The following is a 19,672-nucleotide window of genomic DNA, read 5'->3' on the forward strand; positions in this document are numbered from 1 at the left end:
TAAAATGTTATAGCAGAAGGGTCTGCTACCATGTGATCTATATCTCTCATTGGAAATCTACATGCCATATAGCTCTGCCTGTTATCAGGATTGATTGTTTCAAAACTAGCTCCCTACTGGAGGTGGATGTCAGCGTCACCTCCTCTCTGTGTAAGACCCTGGTAGAGCTGTTTACAAGGAATACTGATTAGCTGTTCAAGAAGCAGTGTAAACAGAAGCCTGAACTTCTGGATTTGAAATAGGGATTCATTAACAGAACTGATGCATCAAAACACAATGAAACTGTTTATACCTTACTTACATTGTTTTATGTTTATTTGCAGTTTTTAAATTACAAACTTGAAGATGACATTACTTCTAGACATGGCAGTTTATATCTTCATGCTAACTTGTTGGCTAACACAGCAGGTAATATGTATCACCCATTCTCCTCCCACATCCTGTTGACCTTGCTTTTCCTCTTATCTTTGAGACAAGATAGTTCCCAGAACTGAGTTTGTGGCTAGAGTCAGTTAGAGAGCATGAATCTGAAAAGTAACTTAAAAATAGTGCCAGTAAACAAAACAGTCACAAAGCTCAGCTTTTTCTTTTATAACACTCATAGTGCAATAAGATTGTGTTCATATATGTTGCATACATGAGCCCTGTAATGGACATATGTGAAATCTCATGCTGAGTAAGAAGCCCACTTTGTGGGTTGTGACAGTATCCCAATAAGCTGGTTCCTCAGCAAACTAGTCAAAGGACTCTACTTCCCTACAGGTGACCAGCCTATCGGTCTTCTACCTGGACATGGCCTACAATGCATTTGATGATCAGTATGAGGGCTGTATCGAAGCAATGGAGGAAAAGGCACCCCAGCTGTTAAAAGAAGAACTGAGCATGAATAAAAATTTTAAAAATGAATGGGAAAAGGCAAAGGAAAAATGGAAGCAAATAAAGTACAAAATAAACCATTCAGAAGATTTCAGCGATTTCCATGGAACTGCTATAGTGGCTTATACAGGGGAAATTGCAATAGATTTTAACAGAGCTGTAAGAGAATTTAGACTAAATCCACGTAACTTTCAGTACAAGGCCTTTCATTATTATTTGACAAGAGCTCTTCAGCTTCTGAGGACATACCAGTGTGACTACGTTTTTAGAGGCTCTCATACTAAATTTTATTATAATGGGACAGGTAGTGTACGATTTGGACAATTCACTTCATCATCTGTGTATAGAGATGTAGCTGTTTCTCCAGCATTTATTAGTAAAGGAGGGACACTGTTTGTCATCAGAACCTGTGTCGGTGTTAATATCGAAGAATTCTCTCAATATCCTCATGAAAAGGAAGTGTTAATACCAGGGTATGAGGTGTATAAGAAGGTCACCGTAAAACAAACTCATGAAAATTACAATGAAATTTCCCTCGAAAGTCCCCAAAGACAAAAGAGTAACTTCAATTGCTTCTATGCTCATTCTCAAATTCACAGCAAATCAGACAGCAATTTCAACAGTTCAGGTAAGTCTGGGTCTGCACTGGAGGTGGGGCTGTTGGGGTCAACATGAAATAGAAGAGGGGTGCTCCCCACCAGAAGCCCCTGGGGCACAGAACAGTGGGCCTCCAGTTCACTGCTAAAGATCTCAGGTGCCTAAAAGGACAGGACTAGTGTTCTGGAATGAGGAGCAGAGCTCAGGTTCAAAGACCTGGGGCCATTTCTAGTCCAATTCCAACCCCTGCTGCTGTACAGAAAGGTCAGAGAGACTTGTGGGACACCAGGTGGAATGAGCCATGGAATGTACCAGTGTGTCAGGGGCCATATCAAAGCTTCAGGGGAGTCAGGAGGCCTGCTGGTTCCAGGCAGAAGGGTGTGCTGCTGCAGTAATCCAGGCAGGAGATGAAGGTGCCTGAACTGAGTGGGTGGCTGTGGTGATAGAGGGGGCCTGGGACTGGGGCTGTCTGTGAGATCTCTCTTCCTGGGGGGGGGGGGGGGAACAGAGTGGGGGGTGTGGTCAGAAAACAGGATGGGGGACCTTGAGATTTCAAGTGTGAAGAGTTTACAGATTTCAGGACATTTCCACAAAAGTGATTGGCAAGATTGAAGAGCCAGATAGCTAGCACTTGAGTGAGGAGTCAAAGAAACTGGAAGATTTTGCACAAGTGGGTTCCAGAACGACTCAGCCCTGGTGTATGGGGACTGACCCTAAGATGCTGTGAGACTGAAGAAAGAGAGGCAGACAGATCTAGAACTGCAGGGCACTCATGGATGGAAGTGCAGTCCTGGGCAACAGTAAGACCAGTTTGGATCTGAGAAATTTCAGTCAGAAAGAGGAAGATATATATGGATCAGGACAAAAGTGACTTTATCCTATCAGGCCTGGTGGCACACTCCTGTAATCTCAGTTACTCAGGAGGCTGAGGCAAGGGGATCACAAGTTGGAGACCAGCCTAGGCAATTTAGCAAGACCTGTCTCAAGATAAAAAATAAAAAGGACTGAGATGGAGCATTTTTGGGTTCAATTCCCATTCCTCCTCCAATCCGCTCCAAAATTGACTTTATCCTGGTTCCAATGTACTTGGTTTATCTTAAGTTAATATCAAAGAGTTAGGCACATCCCTGGAGCCAGGAGCCAGTTGAAAAGCTCCAGAGACTACTCATGACTTGGTCTATACACAGTTTGCTGAAAAACTATGCAAGAGAACTAAGCTTACTTTGGAGCAACCGTGGCAGTTACCACTCAAGATGGCTGCAGTCATGTCAAGTTGAATCAATACAAGTGGTCCATATGATAGACCACTTGTAGAGAGAGGGTGTCTGGAATGATGAAGGATAGAGTTGGTAAAATCAGGAGATAGGAACCTCAGAGAAGGCATATCAATAATGGTTGAAACTAGTTACAAAAAACACCAAGAAAGTTTTCACCACTCCTAGCCTTGTGATGTATAAGAAGCACCACCATGAGTGCTTTCCCCATCTTTTCCCAAGTGGTTCTGGCTTTTAGGTTTCCACGCATTTATACCAATCATTCCTTGTGGCCTGAAATCTCTCTTCTTTGACCACATATCAGATTTGATCCAAGCTAAGACACCATCAACTTCAACATGGTAATTGTCTTTCAAGACTTAATTCCAATATCACTTCCAATAGTCAACTTTCCTTGATACTTTCAGGGAAACGTAAATCCTGCACCATCCTCTATGACATAGGTTTGAACTCAGACCACCTCAATGGTACTCTGGCTCAGTGGCACTAGCTTTATGACTTTGAGCAAGTTGCCTAAACAATCTGCCTCTGAATTTCCTCATTTGAATGATGGGACACAAGTAACAAACACTTCAGTAGTATGGCTGTGAAAATTATAAGATTTATTTCTTGGCACATAGATATTGTTCAACAAATACCTTATTTTTTTCCCATGGAGAACCTTGTTCACATCTCAGCTATTTTGCCTTGAAATGAAGTATGGCACACCATTTATATGACCATTATTTGTTCACAGCCTGGAGACTTTGTCCCCCTATTTACCTGCTCTCAGGGCCTGCCATAGGCTTGGCTTAAATCAGGGCTCCACTATATCTTGATGCAATAAGTTAAGTTTTACTGAGTAAACAGGGGTCCAACCAGAAGTGAATCTGAACTGCAGAGGGACTGAGCATGCAGGAAATTTAGACCAAATTAGCTCTTATACTCTGGAAATCCCTTCAAGAACCAAAAGGATGTCCTTGTCTTTTCTTTCTCCCTGGTATTTCTTTTTTTCATTTTTCTATTTTTATTGGTGCATTATAATTTTACATAATAATGGGATTCATTATACCTTATTCGCACATGTGAGTAACATAATTTGTTCACTTTCCTTCCCTGGTCCCTTTCCTTCCCCCCCCCCTCCTTCCCCTAATCACTTTCTCCCTGGTATTTCTGAGTACTTCAGGAATCCTGGGAAAACAACAGGAGGGTCTAGCCAGGCTTAGTGAGCACCTGGAACCCACCCTGTAGGGTTCTGACCTGAAAGCGAAGCCCTGATGGTTGGGAGACTATGTCTTGAGAAACTCCACATGGAAACCTTTTCTTCTCGTCCCCCATAGGCATGCAAAAAGGCCTTGTGTTCCTGCTGCTGCTGCTGCCCCTGCTGCTTGCTGAGCTGTAACCCCTGGCCTAGAGTGTGTGAGCAGGAAGTTGGAGGGAGGCCGAGGGTCAGGGACTTGACTGGGTTCTCCAGCATCAGCAGTATTGGGAAGGGTAGGATCATTTCTGTGGTCCACTTTAGTGTTCATGTCCCCCACAGACATATGAGGAAATTACTTAATCTGACTACAAAAGTGAGCATTCTGTCTTCAAATTTACTGCCTCAGATAAGTCACTAGTGTCTTGACACTTTGCTATGGTAACAAAGCAATATTTGTACAGTCAGCAGTAGCAGTCTTTAAAAATATGCAATTTGTGATTAATGTTATAATCTAAAGAAATAAACCATTCATAATCACACCTTGCTTTTCTTTTTTTTAATATATATATTTTTATAACTCTATTTATTTTTATGTGATGCCAAGGATTGAACCCAGTGCCTCACATGTGCTAGGCAAGCGCCCTACCGCTGAGCCACAACCCCAGCCCCTCACCTTGCTTTTCTGTGACTAGGTTTCTCTATAGGTTATATTATTTGTTCAAGAAACTCTCAAAAGGCATTCAATTTGATGCCAGAATTTTTATAGCTGAGAAAATTCATATTGCACATTTTTTATAGATATGATTGCCAGACTGATTGACAGAGCCATAAATACGAGGGCTGTCCTAGATAAATTCCTCTCTCTACGCTACTCCACCAAAAATGCAAGCAGTTACCAAGCTCTGTCAATTAATTTTAATAGCTGTTCTCAAGTCTATTCCTTGTCTCTTGCCCATCCTGATCATCTCTGAGAAAATGGACAGGCCTGATCTGAGGTGTAGCTGGAGCTGGGAAGTCAAGGTACTGTACTCGCCAAGGGGGGTTTAGCCAAGATGCACAGAGCTTCTCTCACTCCTCATTCCCCACTCTCCATGACTGAAAGACTACACTGTCCTTGCCTATCAGCCACTGAGATAAACTACAAAGACGTGGTAAGTAACACCAAATGGTATAAGACGCAATAAAAGAAAAAATGATCATTGGAGAGAATAAAGAGTTAAGTAAATACCCATGCAAACACAGGCACAGGTATATGGCAGGGGTGGCCTCACAAATCATGGGGGTATGAATGGAATTAGAACAACAGGTTGTCTGCATAAAAATAAGAAATTGGATTGGATCCCTACACTGCATAGAAGGCCATTGTTTTGGACTAAGCTGCTTCAATAGTCCCTAACAGACCAGATCAAGCCAGAATGGAGTCACTCTTGCTAGGTGCCTTGTAATCAAAGTGAACTTTGAAAAGGGCCAGTTTTCCAAAATCTAGGAGATTCACAGTAACCAATCAGAAAGGGCCCAATTTACCTGGCCCAGCATGATGAGGAACTGTTCACTTTTATATCTCACTGATCAAAGTAAGTCACACAGCCATCTTCAACTTGAAGAAGGGCTTCCCAAGGCACCTGGAAAGAGAAGCAAGGAGGAAAATTTATAATAAAACCCATTGGTTGGGGAAGTATTTCTTAAGATCAAAAACCAAAAACCATAAAGAGAAACACAAATAAATTTGATATAGTAATAACAAGATGAATAGCCAAAATTTGTTAGGTACTTATTGAGTTACCAGGCACTTATTCAAAGCATTTTACATATTTATTCATTTAATCTTTACAATAACCTCATGAGGTAAGTTCCACTCTTTCCCATTTATACAGTTGAGGCTCTGGGAAGTTATATGACTCATTGTCAAAGAAAAAAGTAGACGTAAGAAAAGAAATATAACCTAAACAACAGGGGTTTTGAAGTGCTAGGAGGGGTTATGCTAAGTAAGCAGTGACAGCTGGCCTTCCAGATAAGATAGAGCTCACGGGTCTGTACTTCATTGGCTAAAAGAAATCCTATTGTTTTTATTCAGGAAGGAGTGTTTAATGATCATCTGTCCTGCAAGGGTCATTAAAAGTTCATGATTCTTCATCAACTTTAGCAGGAAAAAACAGTTGTGATAAAAAAAAGTTTGAGTTTTGGTAAGTCCCAGGGGAATTCTTCTGTAGGTCAAAACTTCTCCTCTTATACTGTGAGTAAAGAAAGTCAAAATCGAACACATAAACTTTGGAATAACAAAAGATGCCAAAAAACAAAATGTAAAAGTAGACCAGGAAAGGATCTTTGTGAGATTTATAACATGTAAAGATGTCTGCAAATCAATTTTTTAAAAATAGAAAATTAGAATAATATATAAACGGAAATTTACCAATGAAAAACAAAACCATTTTTTAACATTCCTTTTTTTTCTATGCCAATTGCGACTGGAACACCAAATGAGGCAACGATGACCTATTACTTCAGCTTTAACATGGGCTACTCAACCTTATCGAGTTGTTGCTATTTAAGCAATGTCTTCTAGCTTTTGTCAAATCAAAACTCTTGAGAATTGAGGGACTCTTATAGGGGTTTATTGAGACTATATAGATGCTAAACAGAAAAAAAAAAAAAGACCCAGTCCTGGGACAAGTTCCTAAAACCACTGGTAACAGGACTACGCAGCAATTGGAAACAAGTCCACTGGACTAGAGTTTATCTTCATATAAACTCTGAGGAAGGAAAGCCTAAGTAGTTTACATTGACCCTCATTGGCTATAGAATGGCAAGATAAGGTTTTGGGACAGGAGGGCTGTCCATAAGTAGAAGCACCCGCTTCTGGAGTGGTTGGGATTAATCATCTGGAGGGTTTATAAGTCAACAGGGTTTGGTGACCCTGGTGGTCAGCCATGAAGGGATTTAAGCTTTCAACAGTCTTTTTAGTTCTTTGCCAGGAGCTGTTAACTGATTACCTACTTTTTCTTATTTCTTCCCCTTTCCATTCTCTGGCCTTTGTGGTTAATCTCAGAATTTTTCTTTTATCACTTAATCTGCATAAGGGTCTGTGTGCCTCTTGTTCTTCCATTTTTCTTACATTGTTTTTTTAATATCCAGGTGAGAAGGGTTTTTGTTTTTTGATACTAGGGAGTGAATCCAGGATTTTTTGAGACAGGATCTCACTAAATTGCTGAGGTTGACCTCGAGCTTGCAATCCTACCTTAGGTTCCTGAGTTGCTGGTATTACAGGTACTGTCACCACCCCTGGCCAATAAGGTTTTTGATGCATCCTTTAAGCCTGACATCTATGTAACTAATATATAAGCAGTATTGCAACATGAGCAATTATTTCCACATTAGTGAGAAATTTTGTGTGACTTTTGTTCAATTCAAAAATGCAAATCAGGCATAGTGGCACATGTCTATAATTCCAGGACTTGAGAAGCTAAGGCAGGAGGATCACAAATTATAAAGGCAAGCCTGGGCACCTTAGGGAGATCCTATCTCAAAATAAAAAATAAAAAGAGTTGGGGATATATCTCAGTGGTAGGGCACCCCTGAGTTCAATACAAAGTACCAAAATTAAAAAAAAAAGAGAGAGAGAGAGAGTGGAGAAAGGCACATTCTGTATTCCACACATTGTTGAAAGAGTTGGGTAATATAGGGCATGGTGGTGCAGGCCTGTAATCCTACCAACTCGGGAGGCTGAAGAGAAGGATCTCAAATTCAAGGTCAGACTCGGCAATTTATTGAGACTCTCAACAATTTAGCAAAACTATCTCAAAAAGGGATGGGGATATAGGGGTAAAGCATCCCTGGGTTCAATTTCCAGTACTGCAAAAATGAAAAATGAAAAGGTTGGAGAGTAGGGAAGGTTTTTAGCAAGTAACAGATTATGAAGTAAGACCTGAAGTTTATCCTGCTTCTTGTCCCCTGTTGTGGTCCCTGATTATCTCAGTTATGTGAACTTTTAAAGTCAGAATGAAGAAACTCATGAATACATTGGGGCTCTTTAAGTAGGAGGGCTACAGCAGAGTGGAAGAAATCTTTTCTGTAGAATTCAGATGTAATCACATTCTTAGCCTTAGAGTTGATGGAGGGTAGAGGTTGGTGATATATTCCAAGTGTTTTTTCTAGTAATCATAATGATATAAGGTCAGATACAGAGATGGGTAGTAAATGATTATTAACAGGAACTATAAATAGCCCAAGATAACTTTGGCTTTTGATCTGTAATATTCCATCTCTCCAGAACCACAATATTCTTGTCAACCAAGGTCAAACAGTCTGCAGGATCTTCAATATTACTGTGGTTTCTTCAGAGAACTTCGATTTATAGCTTTTAGATACAACTGTGTGACCTTGAAGTCCAATGCCTGCGGTGATGTCTGACTTTTACTCTAGCCCTTCTGAACATTTTGTAAGATTCCAATTCCCTGTATTGAATCCCTTTCTGTCTGAGGTGCCTAGAGGGCTTCTGTTTCCTTCACAGAACCCCAACCGAGGCCACTGGGCTCCCTGCTTCTGTTTTTGCCCACCAGAGTAGCCCCATAAACTCAAGGCACAAAATGCAATTTCTTTGCTCAAATCCTTGAATGGCTAAAAGCCAAAGTCCTTACAATGCCTTAAAAAGGCCACATCCAATTTGGCACTCCATAAATATTCTGAGCTCATTTTCTGCTCTCCAAATTGCTCACTCTGCTCCAGCTATGCTGACCTCCTTATAATTCTCAACCATGCAGGCACACATTTGCCTCAAGGCCTTTGTTTTGTGTTCCTGCTGCCTGGCACTTCCGCTAGATATCTGTCTAACTTACAAAGCTTATTTCAGGTCTTTATTCAAAGACATTCCATATCTGTGTACAATTGAATTACTCCAGTCCAGCACACTGTCCTTCTTTCCTGCTCTTCCTTAGCACTTTGCGATCTAAAACATTATACATATATTTCTCACCCTATTTTGTAATGCCCCTACCACACTTCTGACCCTCCCTGCCCTCTAAGTATTCTTGACACTATGGCAATTATTACCTTCAATGCTATAAATGTCTCTCCCAGACTCTGGAATCTGAGCTTCACAAGGTCAAGGATGTGTGTATGCTACTTCATTGATGTATCCCAAGCACTCAGAACAGTGCCTGGCATGTAGTAGGAACTTAGGAAATCTATACTGAATAAATAAATTGTCTCCATTCTGTGAATGAGAAAAATAAGATTTAGAAGAGCATATTTCTTCAAGGTACCAGCCCCAAAGAGGCAGATCAGGAGTCACCTTGAGATTCTGCATTATTTAAAAAATACTTCACTATTTTAAAAAAATTTTAAATATTTTAATATTATTTAAAGATATTTTATTAAAACATGGCCTATATACAGAAAAGTGCCCAAATCATACATGTTTCACTTGAGGGATTTTCAGAAAATGATCACACCTGTGTGACCATCACCCTGAAAAAGAAACAGAACATCACCAGTGATCCAGAATCTCCTGGGATCCCCTACCCCCAAGGCCTTAGAAGAGTAAACACTATTCTAGCTTTCAATTAATTAAGCTTTCAATTAATTAGAGATTAATTTTGCCTGATTTAGAACTTTATAAAAATGGAGTTGTATGGAATTTATTCTTGTGTTTTGGTTCATTTGCTAAAAGTTACACTTGTGAGATATTGCATATAGCTGCATTTTATTCATTTTCATTGCTTTATTATATTCCATTGTGAATATGTGAAAATTTATTTACCCATTCTACTGTGATGGGCCTTTTGTTCTTTCTAAACTTTGGCCATTAGGAATAATGTTGTATATATATAATGAACATGTATATATTGTACACTTGTGTACATATTGTTGTACACATCACTCATTTTTGTCTGGTGTATACCTAGGAGTGGGATTGCTGAAGATATGTTGTTTATACAGGTGTCCCTAGGTATCTGTGGCAGATTAGTCCCCCGCCACCACACCAACATATGCAGATGCTCACATCCCTTGCATGAAATGATGTAATATGAGTATAAAATCTATTCACATCCTCTTTCGTCCTTTAAATCATTCCTAGTTTACTTATAATACCTAATTCAATGCGAGTGCTATGTAAACAATAGTTACACTGTATTGTGTAGGGGATAATGACAAGAAAAAAAGTCCATGCATGTACAGTACAGATGAAATTTTTTTTCTGAATATTTTCAATCTGCTGTTGGTTGAATCTAGGGACCCAGAACTTGCTATGGAAACAGAGGGCCATGGTGTACATAATATTCAACTTTAGTAGATCCTGTCAAACAATTCTCCATACCCTCTCTGGACCTCAAGTGAGAAGCAAGTTATTGATCCCTGTGTTTAGGAGAAAGAGATTCATAACAAGCTGTAGTGGGTGGTGTAAACTCTCTCAGTGAGAATATGTGGGCAAGACTGTGGTGATTAACTTCATGTGTCAATGTGATTGGCCAAGATGAGAGCTGGAAAAGCATTATTTCTGAGTGTGTCTGTGAGAATGTTTCTAGGAAAAATTAACACTTGACTCGGTACATGAGTAAAGGAGATCAGTCCTTACCATTACAGGCGGACATCAGAGGCAAACTCTTCCTCTCTCCTTAAGCTGGACATCCATCTTCTCCTGTCTTTGTATGTGGAAGCTCCTGGTTCTCAGGCCTTTAGACTTAGGGACTTACATTAACCCCCATTTCCCGAATTTTTTTTCTCCCTGGTCCTTAGGCCTTTGACCTCAGGTTGGGAATTACACCATCAGCTCCTCTGGTTCTCAGGTCTTCAGATTCAGACTGAATTATATCACCTGTTCTCCTAGGTCTCTAACTTGTAGATGGCAGATCATGGGATTTCTCAGCCTCCATGATTGAATGAGCTGATTCCCATAATGAATCTATGGATTCTATTCTCTGGAGAACACTAACTAATACAACCTGTCAGCCATTTTTGGAAAGGCTTGATAAGGTGCCTTCCAATGCAGTTCCAGTGATGTATTCCTTTGATAAACACAGGATCTTGGTCAATAGTTTTTCCTATTGCTGTGTCTATAGAGGTCAGTTGGTAGGTTGTACCTAGAATAGAATGCTTTTTTGCACATCATTAGTACTTTGAAATGACAGACACAACATTATCTGACCTACAAATGCTCTGCCAAGGAGTGGCCATGGGAGTAACTAGAAATAGCATACACTCTTCCCAGATGGATCATGTGGGAAGAATCTTGGTCTTCTTTTTGCAGTAGATGCCATGCTATAAGGGCTAAGGGATGAGTACCTGGCCATTCCAGTCCAGTTTCTGTACAAACCCTGACCAGTTTATCTTTTTTAGAATTCCATTTTGAAGTTTCACTATCTTCTCTGATTTGAAGTAATATGAGTCAGAAAAACACTTATGTTTACATAAGTCAACAAGGCTTTACAACTATTAATAGACAAAGATAATCCAAGCTTAAAAATGAAACTTTAGAACTCTTGACCAAAAGACTAGTATCAATTTGGGGCCCTAGATTCAGTTTCTGGTGAGGGCCTGCTTTCTGGCTTATAGGTGGCCCTCATTTTGCTGTATCCCACATGGCAGGAGCTCTCCAGGGTCCCTTTTATAAGGACATTATTTCCATTTGTGAGGGCTCTACCCTCATGACCAAATCACCTACCAAAGTCCAGCTGTCTAATACTATCACATTGGGGTTATAATTTCAACATATGAATGTGAGCAAACACAAACATTTTGCCTACAGCAATTAATGAGAAAGTATTGGATTTTTTTTTTTTTATAATTTTCTATAGTCAAGAAGTATTCAAAAACATAGAACTGATACAAAGGCAAAAAGACTTTTGAGAAGAGACTACATATTCAGGGGAGGGATATGTTTGCTGAGTCAAAAATAAAGAATTTTTGCTTCACATGTTGAGAGCAGACAGCATCACCCAAGATCTTTGTTTTTTAAATCAAACCTTTAATGTACCTAGTATCAAATACCTTGTGTTCAACACACAAAGGAATGTCTATCAAACATATTCTCTCAGCCTCAGCAACGACTCCAGACACCGCAGAAATGGAAGGTCCACCCTTGTTCCTGTGGATGCCCCGCTCCTCAGCAGCTTCCTGCCTCTAGGCATCTCTGCTACAGAGACACCGGGAGAGCCCACTTTGCAATCATACCTGTGCAACCCAGGGGTGTGGGGAAGTCAAAGTTCCATGAGGCAACTCTCAACCAATGGAGGATGGGAGTCAAAGGATAAGTATCTCCACTTTGCCCCCAACCAGACGGTTCTGAGACTCATTTCAGAAGACCACCATAGTGCCCAGTGGAAATATGTTTAAGTGAAAATATCTAGTTTCTAAAAATATCGAGGATATGATCAAGCACATTACAAAGTCACATTATGGATGCATCAACTAATTTTATCTTCCTAATTTGAATTTTTCAAAGACCAAATGTGCCCATACATAGAAAATGATACATAGGGTAGACAATTGCCTGTGGATTATGTGGTTACCACATTCTTTGTTTTCTCTGCAGTTTAATTTATTTAAAAGTCTCCAAATATGGGCTGGGGCTATAGCTCAGTGGCAGAGTGCTTGTCTGACATGTGTGAGGCACTGGATTCCATCCTTGGCACCACATAAAAATAAACAAATACAATAAAGGCATACTGTCCATCTACCACTACGAAGAAATAAAATTTTAAAAGTCTCCAAATAAATAGTAGTAACTTATTAACTTACAATTTCACCATTTGTGATTCAGAATCATTAACAGATTTTTAAAAAATATACTTTAAAAATAAACACCAATCATTGTTGATCATAAGGGTTTATAAAAGAAATATGGTAATAAAACATTATCCATTTAAGTAGAGTAATTGTAGATGTACATAATTTTCAATATTATACAAGTTCTGATAGTACGAAAACTAGTTTATAAAATACTGGTATTTAAGGGCTTGGGGTTGTGGCTCAGTGGTAGAGCACTTGCTTAGCATGTGTGAGTCACTGGGTTTCAGTCTCAGCACTGCATATAAACAAATGAATAAAATCAAGATCCATCAACCACCAAAAATTTTTAAAATAATCAACCAGCTGAATACTCATGTTTACTTTTACATACTCTCAAATATTAATACAAGTAATAAGAATTGGAAAATTTAGAAATTCTACTTCATTTATCTTTTCCAAGGACTAAAAATTAAATTCAAAATTTTTCAGAAATCAAATGCTACATTTGCATTTTTATGTTCCACTTAGGGAAAATCAGGAAGAAGTTTTTTGTCATCTTTTAACTAAAATTCAAGGTACAGTTTATTTTATCAAAGGGTTTGCCTTGATAAAGAATATAAGAGTGCATGAGTAAACTTTTAATTTCTATTTATTTACTTTTCCATTCTGCATCGGTGTGTTTGAGAGCTCCACCTGTAAAACCCCTAAATGACAAAGGCCATTGTTGCAAGAGACACTGTTACAAGATGGAGGCAGACCACCAGCTGATAAAGGCTGATAAAGCCAGATTTGATGGCTTTTACTTCTTTTCTTTTTCCTCCCCAGCTCCAAATCACAGCAAATTCCAAAAGAGCAGCTAATTTCAAAGATAATCTGCTTTACCCACTTTCACTCAGGGGGCTTCTGTTACACTTATTTGAAACAAATCCCTTAACTGAGAAGGATCACAGGAAATACACATTGGCTTCTGGAACACACTATTCCTCCTGGACGTGCACATTCTCAGGGGCACGTGCTGAGTTAGTATTCTGGTAAGACTCTTTGTCAAATAAAACCTACATCCTTAGGACAAACAGTGGCCAAGGGCTGGGGTAAGAGTTGCTTGCGCTAAAGCAGTAGATACTCCCAGTAGGTTCACACCACAGAGTGGGGCCAAGAAAGTCCTTGGCCTGTGCCATTGGGAAAGCTGAACTAATTTTAAAAAACCAGATACAGACTCAGCCGAAGCCAACATTTCTCTCTTAGAAGTAAGACAACTAAATTGTTCCAGGTATTTCCTTAGAAAATGAAAAAAATGAGTAGCGTTTGGGGGATATTCTAGTTGAAGAGACTGTGTGCAGGAGAAGGTAGCGGAGGTCCCAATCACAGAGAAGTTTTGTGTACAGGTTAGAAAACACTGTGGTGTTCTTTGGAACCAGGAGACTGCAGCGTCCAACCCTTCCCTGAAGGGTCCAACCCTTCCCTGAAGGCTTAGACACTCAGCAGCTCCTTCAGGATCTGTCACAGCTGAGTTTTTGCTCATTAGCATTTCACAGTCTGCAGTAAGCAAGTGCAGCCACCAGGGGGCAAGATGCACGATTAACCTTGGCTTTAGTGAACACCAGAGGGTCCTGGTTCTGTCTTTGAAGAACGCAGCACGTCAGTACCTTGTTTCCCTTGACTTGTGAAAGAGGCGAATCATAAAGATAAAACAAGGGGAAAACACTCTTGAAGAGACTAAATCTAAGAAGCTGAAGAACAATGTCAGTGTTCTGTGTACACGTTGTCATTTACCTATAGATTCTCCACATAATTAAACAAGGACCCAATGACTTTAGAAAAAGGAAACTGGAAAGGAAATGAGGAAACTTGGGTATTCTCAACAGAATTCATTGTGCCAAACCTTTGTGTTCATTAATTTATACCTGGGTTGGGGTGTTCTGTGCCAGAACTGCCAAAGGAAGTCCCACAATCTGCAACTGCGAGGAAGCACCTGAGCCGAAGTTGCACTCGGACAACTTAACAGCATGGTTCAAGGGCTTCCTGATATTTGTTTTATTGAGTTCAGTTGGCCCATCATACCTGTGGGTTCCACATCTGTGGATTCAACCAGTAAAGAAAGGAGGAAGGGAAAGAGGAAGAGACAGAGAAAGCATGTGCATACATGTGCACACAAAGTATGAGAAAAAATATGTCTGAACTGAATACCACAGATTTTTTCTTGTCATTATTCCCTAAACAATACAATGTAACACTATTTACATAGCATTTACATCATATTATTACAAGCCATCTAGGGACCATAAACAGTATGGTCAGGTATGGTGGCACATGCCTGTTATCCCAGTGATTCAGGAGTCTGAGGCAGGAGGATGACAAGTTCAAGGCCAGTCCCAGGAATTTAGTGGAACTCTAAACAACTTTGCAAGACCCTGTCTCAAAATAAAAAGGGTTGGGGTGCCTGGGGTTGTAGCTCAGTGGTAGAGTGCTTACCTAGCACATGTTACTAAGTTCGATCCTCAGCATCACATAAAAATAAATAAATAAAATAAAGGTACTCTGTCCATCTACAATTAAAAATATTTTTTAAAAAGGGGGGTTCACAGGTTTCAATCATAGCTTAAAGTTTAGTAGAATGTTTATAGTGTCTCCTGTTTGAGTCATTTCCTCTGTGAACAAAGACCACAAGTTCAAAGAATCAAATGGTACAAGGATGGAATATACAAAGGATTCGAATGGGTAGCTTGTAGTAGAACTAAGTAGGCCATTTCTACCTCTAACCCTTGGTTAACAAATCAAGAGGGGAATTCCACCTGTTGGAGATACAGCACCATATAGTGATCTTGATTTAAGGACTATATTGCAACAATCATCTTTTCAGTGTATTTCTCTATTCACAATTTATCTATGTCTTCAAAATGCTGTTTCAGCACTCTTTAATTGTGTCACCTGTGGGTGATGAGATGAGTAGAGTCCTAGAAAAAAAAAGGGGGGGGGCGTTCAGTGGTAAAGCGCCCTGAGTTCAATCCCCAGGTACCTCGCCAAAAAAAGTAGACAGCAGTTTGCATAGGCTAATGCAAATACTGCTTCATTTTATATACAGGACTTGAGCATCTTTGGGGTCAGAAGTGAGTTCTGGAACAATTCCCCTGCAGATACCAAGGTATGACTATAATAGAATCCTCCAAACTTTGATTAGAAGTCTCAGTATTAAAGGGCTTCTTAAAATCTTTATAACTACCAATTTTTGACCTAATGTGAATTTGCACATTATTGGAACTAATCTGCGTATTTATTGTGTAACTCATCGGGAAACTTGAAGCCAAGGTTTTTCTCTTTTCCCATCTAAAAACGTTTTGAAAAAAGGGCTTAGATTTGAAAACAAGCATAGTGTTTAAATTTGTATTAACAACCTAGTTTATTTCTCAAGGTTATTTACACATTCGCCATTCTGTTTCATTCTTAAAAGAATATGAAATTTACCTTTTTCCCAAAGGTTTTAATATTCAGTTGGGTAGTTTCATTGTTTTCACTTGGAAGTTTTAGTAGAAACTGTTTTAAAAAGTCATCCTTTTGAAACTAATTTCTTTAATCTTTTTAAATGTCTTAACATAAATTATAGAATGCCATTTACAGGCCAAGTTTCTTTGTAAACTCGATGTTCTGCTATTTGGAAGGTTTTCTTTCATTGTTCTCTCACCCTGGAGGGCTTTTCATAAAGTGCTGGCACATATGAAGTATTGGAGGTGTGGCTTGGTTTCTTAATTTTTTCCCCAGGGAGACATTGAGTCCCTTTATCTTAGATTTATATAAGCTCTCAGTGGTATCTTGAAAGCAATATAAATAGAAAATTTACAGAGGTTCATTGACATTGTAGCTGTATTTTCTGCAAATCTACAGAGTAGGCCTAATTAATTCCAAGCTATCTCTGATATCAAACTCATTTCTTTGTCATCCATAGTATATACAGACCAGCCCTCCAGAGCAAGCAAGCTGAAATATCCCGTGTTTCCAAAATCTCCTTGAATTCCCTACCCCCAACCTCTCTGTTCATACCAATTCAAACCCAGTGCAACTGGACTTTTTGCACAGGGATGGAAGTCTCTCACTCAAACAACTGAAGAAAGTATTACATGATTGCAAAACCAGAAGATCAAACAGTAGTATTTTTCCCTAATAAAAAGGAAGAAGAAATCTTGGCAGTCGTTCAGAAAAAATCACTCAAGCTTCCATGAATCAACATACACATATTTATCCTCTAGAGGGCGTGAGTTTCCTGTTTCTGGTGGAAAACACTTCACTTGTCCAGAGTTTTGCTTCTCTAGGGAAACTTCACTTAGCTGGGCCTTAATTCTAACAGAAAGAAAACATTCCAGCTTCAAATCAGATAAAATTCTAACCCAGAAACCAGAAGTACTCATTCCAAGAGACAGAGGCACAAAGCTCTTTCAATCTGCTCTGACTGCTGGTGGGCTCACAGATGAGGCTCCACCTGCCTGCTCTGGACTCAGACCCAAGAACGCCTGGCAAAAGCCAGGACACACAACCATCCATGACAGCAGGAAGCAGCAACTGCAGCTTTTTGCTTCGGGTGCCCTGTAGATGGTCTTAGCCAGCTGTTCCTTGGTGGGCTGCCTTAACTTTTTTGCTGCTGTGACTTAAAGACCTGACCAGAACAACTGCAGAGTAGGAAAAGCTTATTTGAGGGCTCACAGTTTCAGAGATCTTAGTCTATGGAAGACCAGCTCCATTCCTCAGGGCTTGAAGTGAGGCAGAACATCATGGTGGAAGAGTGTGGGAGAGGGAAAAGGCTCACATGATGATCAGAAAGCAGACAGAGAGGTCTCCACTTGCCAGATCCAAATATATACCCCAAAGCCATGCCTCCAATTCCTACCTCCTCCAGCCACACCTTACCACTTCAGTTACCACTCAGTTGATCTCTATCAGGGAATTAATCCAGTAATTAGGTTAAGACACTAAAACCCAATCTTTTCTCCTCTGAACCTTCTTGCATTGTCTTGCATGTGAACTTTTGGGGGATACCTCACATCCAAACCATAACAAGGCCCTTTTCTGAGCTGGTTAGAAATATCTCAGAGACAGTCTTGCCCTTCTGTCAAGACCCAAATGAATTGTCTGTCATTGCCTGGCTTCCTTTTCAACAAGGAGCTGCCTCCAGGAGACTCATTTGGGAGGTGATTTCAGGGTACAAGAGTGAGGCACTTGTACCGTGCCAGCCAACCCTGTCTGCTGGAGACTGGGGAGTTTGCTAAGATGTGAGCCTTTCAGTGCTAAAATTGGAGAAATTCCAAATGACTGAGGATCGAGTGCTGGACTCAAGGGAGGGTAAGCTGGGGGAAGGCTGGTTCATGAGTTATTGGATCCCCTAGCATGGAGGGACTTCAGAATTGTATGCCTCAGGATGGAAGTGGGAAGATTTGTCCACTGGTTCCCCACCTCCATGAGTCAGTTTTACTCCTTGGGGTGTTAATTCTGCCCACACTCGGGGCTCCTGTGCCTGAGTGCCTGTGAGCCCCCTGGGCATTTCCCACGGAGGCGGCAGAGAAGCCCTGGGTGGAAAATGAGAGACACAGGATACAGCTGAAGAACAGCATGGCGAGTTACACCTACACCATCCCAACTGCTGCGGCAGTGGCAATTGGACTGATGGGGTGAAGTGGGCCCAAGAAGCGTTCAGTGCATGAAGGTTAATTTCACCTTCTTTTGATTGACTTATATTTGAGCTCAGTATGGGATTATCAACCTCTGCTCTTAACTTCCAGTTAATTATTTTAAACAAAATAAAATCCTCAGACTCTTCATCTAAATAAGAAATCCAGCAAAGTAGCTTTACTTCACCTTGTGTATATGGAAGAAGGTGCCAAGCCAGTGATTCCCTCCTAGCTAAAAAGAGAAAATTTGATAAGACAAGCAATTAAAATCACAGAGTTGTTAGAGAGTAAAGTCTTACTAGCTCAGCATGGTGGTGGTGAATGCCTGTAACCCCAGAGACTTGGGAGGCTAAAGCAGGAGGATCTCAAGTTTGAAGCCAGCCTTGGCAACTTTGTGAGATCCTGTCTCAAAAATAAATAAATAAATAAAAAAGGTCTGGGGTTGTGACTCAGTGGTACGGTGTCCCCAAGTTCAATCCCTAGCACCGTTTAAAAAAAAAAAAAAAAAAAAAAAAAGGCTTATTTTTTGCGTTACATAATGCAACCTGGTTATGTCTTACAAACATCACTTGCAAAACTCCTTTTTGGAATCATATTTGCAAGGATGATTTACATGTATTTTTACTTTTTTTAAACCTTTTATTATGGATAATTTTAGAAATAAACATAAGTAGAACAGCATAATGAATCCTGTACCATCAACTTTTGGCAACTTTTTTCCCATCTCCCTCAGTTAAGAAGGCAAACGGCAGCAAGCAACAGAAAGCCTATTTATACGATCCTAAATAAATAACAGTACTGTTAGAATCAGATCACATAATGTCTAGAGATATGCAGTCCAGGGCTGATGGAGAATTAGTAAAATCTTCAAAAATTAAACTCCATCTATTGTTCAGTACTTCCACCTTCAGAATGTGATTGCAAGGTGGCTGCTAAACCTTTCAAAATCATATCCTTGTTCCAGGAAGGAAAATTCCAGAAGGACAAAAAGGACTAGACAATGTACCAAGGGCCTCGGGTTTCCTTTGAAAACCTTTTCCTGTGGCTCTGCCCAGCAACTTTTACTTATATCTCTCTGGCTAGGACAGAATCACTTGGTCTCTGTTAGCAGCAAGGGAGGTGTGCAGTTCAAGTAATTTTAGCTGGGAACAAAGTCACCCTTGATTCAATCAGGATTCTGCAGTCAGGAAGAAGGAGCCTCTGTCCTTTGCCCCTGCTTTTCTCTATGCTTCAAATGCCATCCTCTTCCTTGACCACTCAGGTTATCCCTTTATTTAAAAATATTTATTTAACATTCACTGCCTGCCAGTCTCAAGGTCTTGAAAGAGAAATAGCTTTTGTTCTTGAAGCGGTCTTGGTCTAACCAA

The 19,672-nt window shown here is 40.1% G+C and overlaps 1 protein-coding gene across 1 annotated transcript; it reads left to right on the forward strand.

The window, feature by feature from the left end:
- The first annotated feature begins 304 nt into the window (after positions 1-304).
- Positions 305-4,484, forward strand: LOC306640571 (T-cell ecto-ADP-ribosyltransferase 2-like). The gene is made up of 3 exons (XM_079104900.1): positions 305-408; positions 763-1,504; positions 4,067-4,484. The coding sequence occupies exons 1-3, from the start codon at positions 346-348 to the stop codon at positions 4,126-4,128; spliced, it is 867 nt and encodes a 288-aa protein (XP_078961026.1). The 5' UTR covers positions 305-345; the 3' UTR covers positions 4,129-4,484.
- The last annotated feature ends 15,188 nt before the right edge of the window (positions 4,485-19,672 follow it).

Source organism: Sciurus vulgaris (genome assembly GCF_902686455.1).
Source record: "Sciurus vulgaris genome assembly, chromosome: 11".
Classification (NCBI taxonomy): Eukaryota; Metazoa; Chordata; class Mammalia; order Rodentia; family Sciuridae; genus Sciurus; species Sciurus vulgaris.

Bases quoted from the DNA above. Each gene is read 5' to 3' on its own strand.
- LOC306640571 (XM_079104900.1), top strand. From the start codon at position 346: ATGACATTACTTCTAGACATGGCAGTTTATATCTTCATGCTAACTTGT. The intron at 409-762 runs GTAATATGTATC...ACTTCCCTACAG, and splicing joins CTTGTTGGCTAACACAGCAG to GTGACCAGCCTATCGGTCTT. The intron at 1,505-4,066 runs GTAAGTCTGGGT...CGTCCCCCATAG, and splicing joins CAGCAATTTCAACAGTTCAG to GCATGCAAAAAGGCCTTGTG.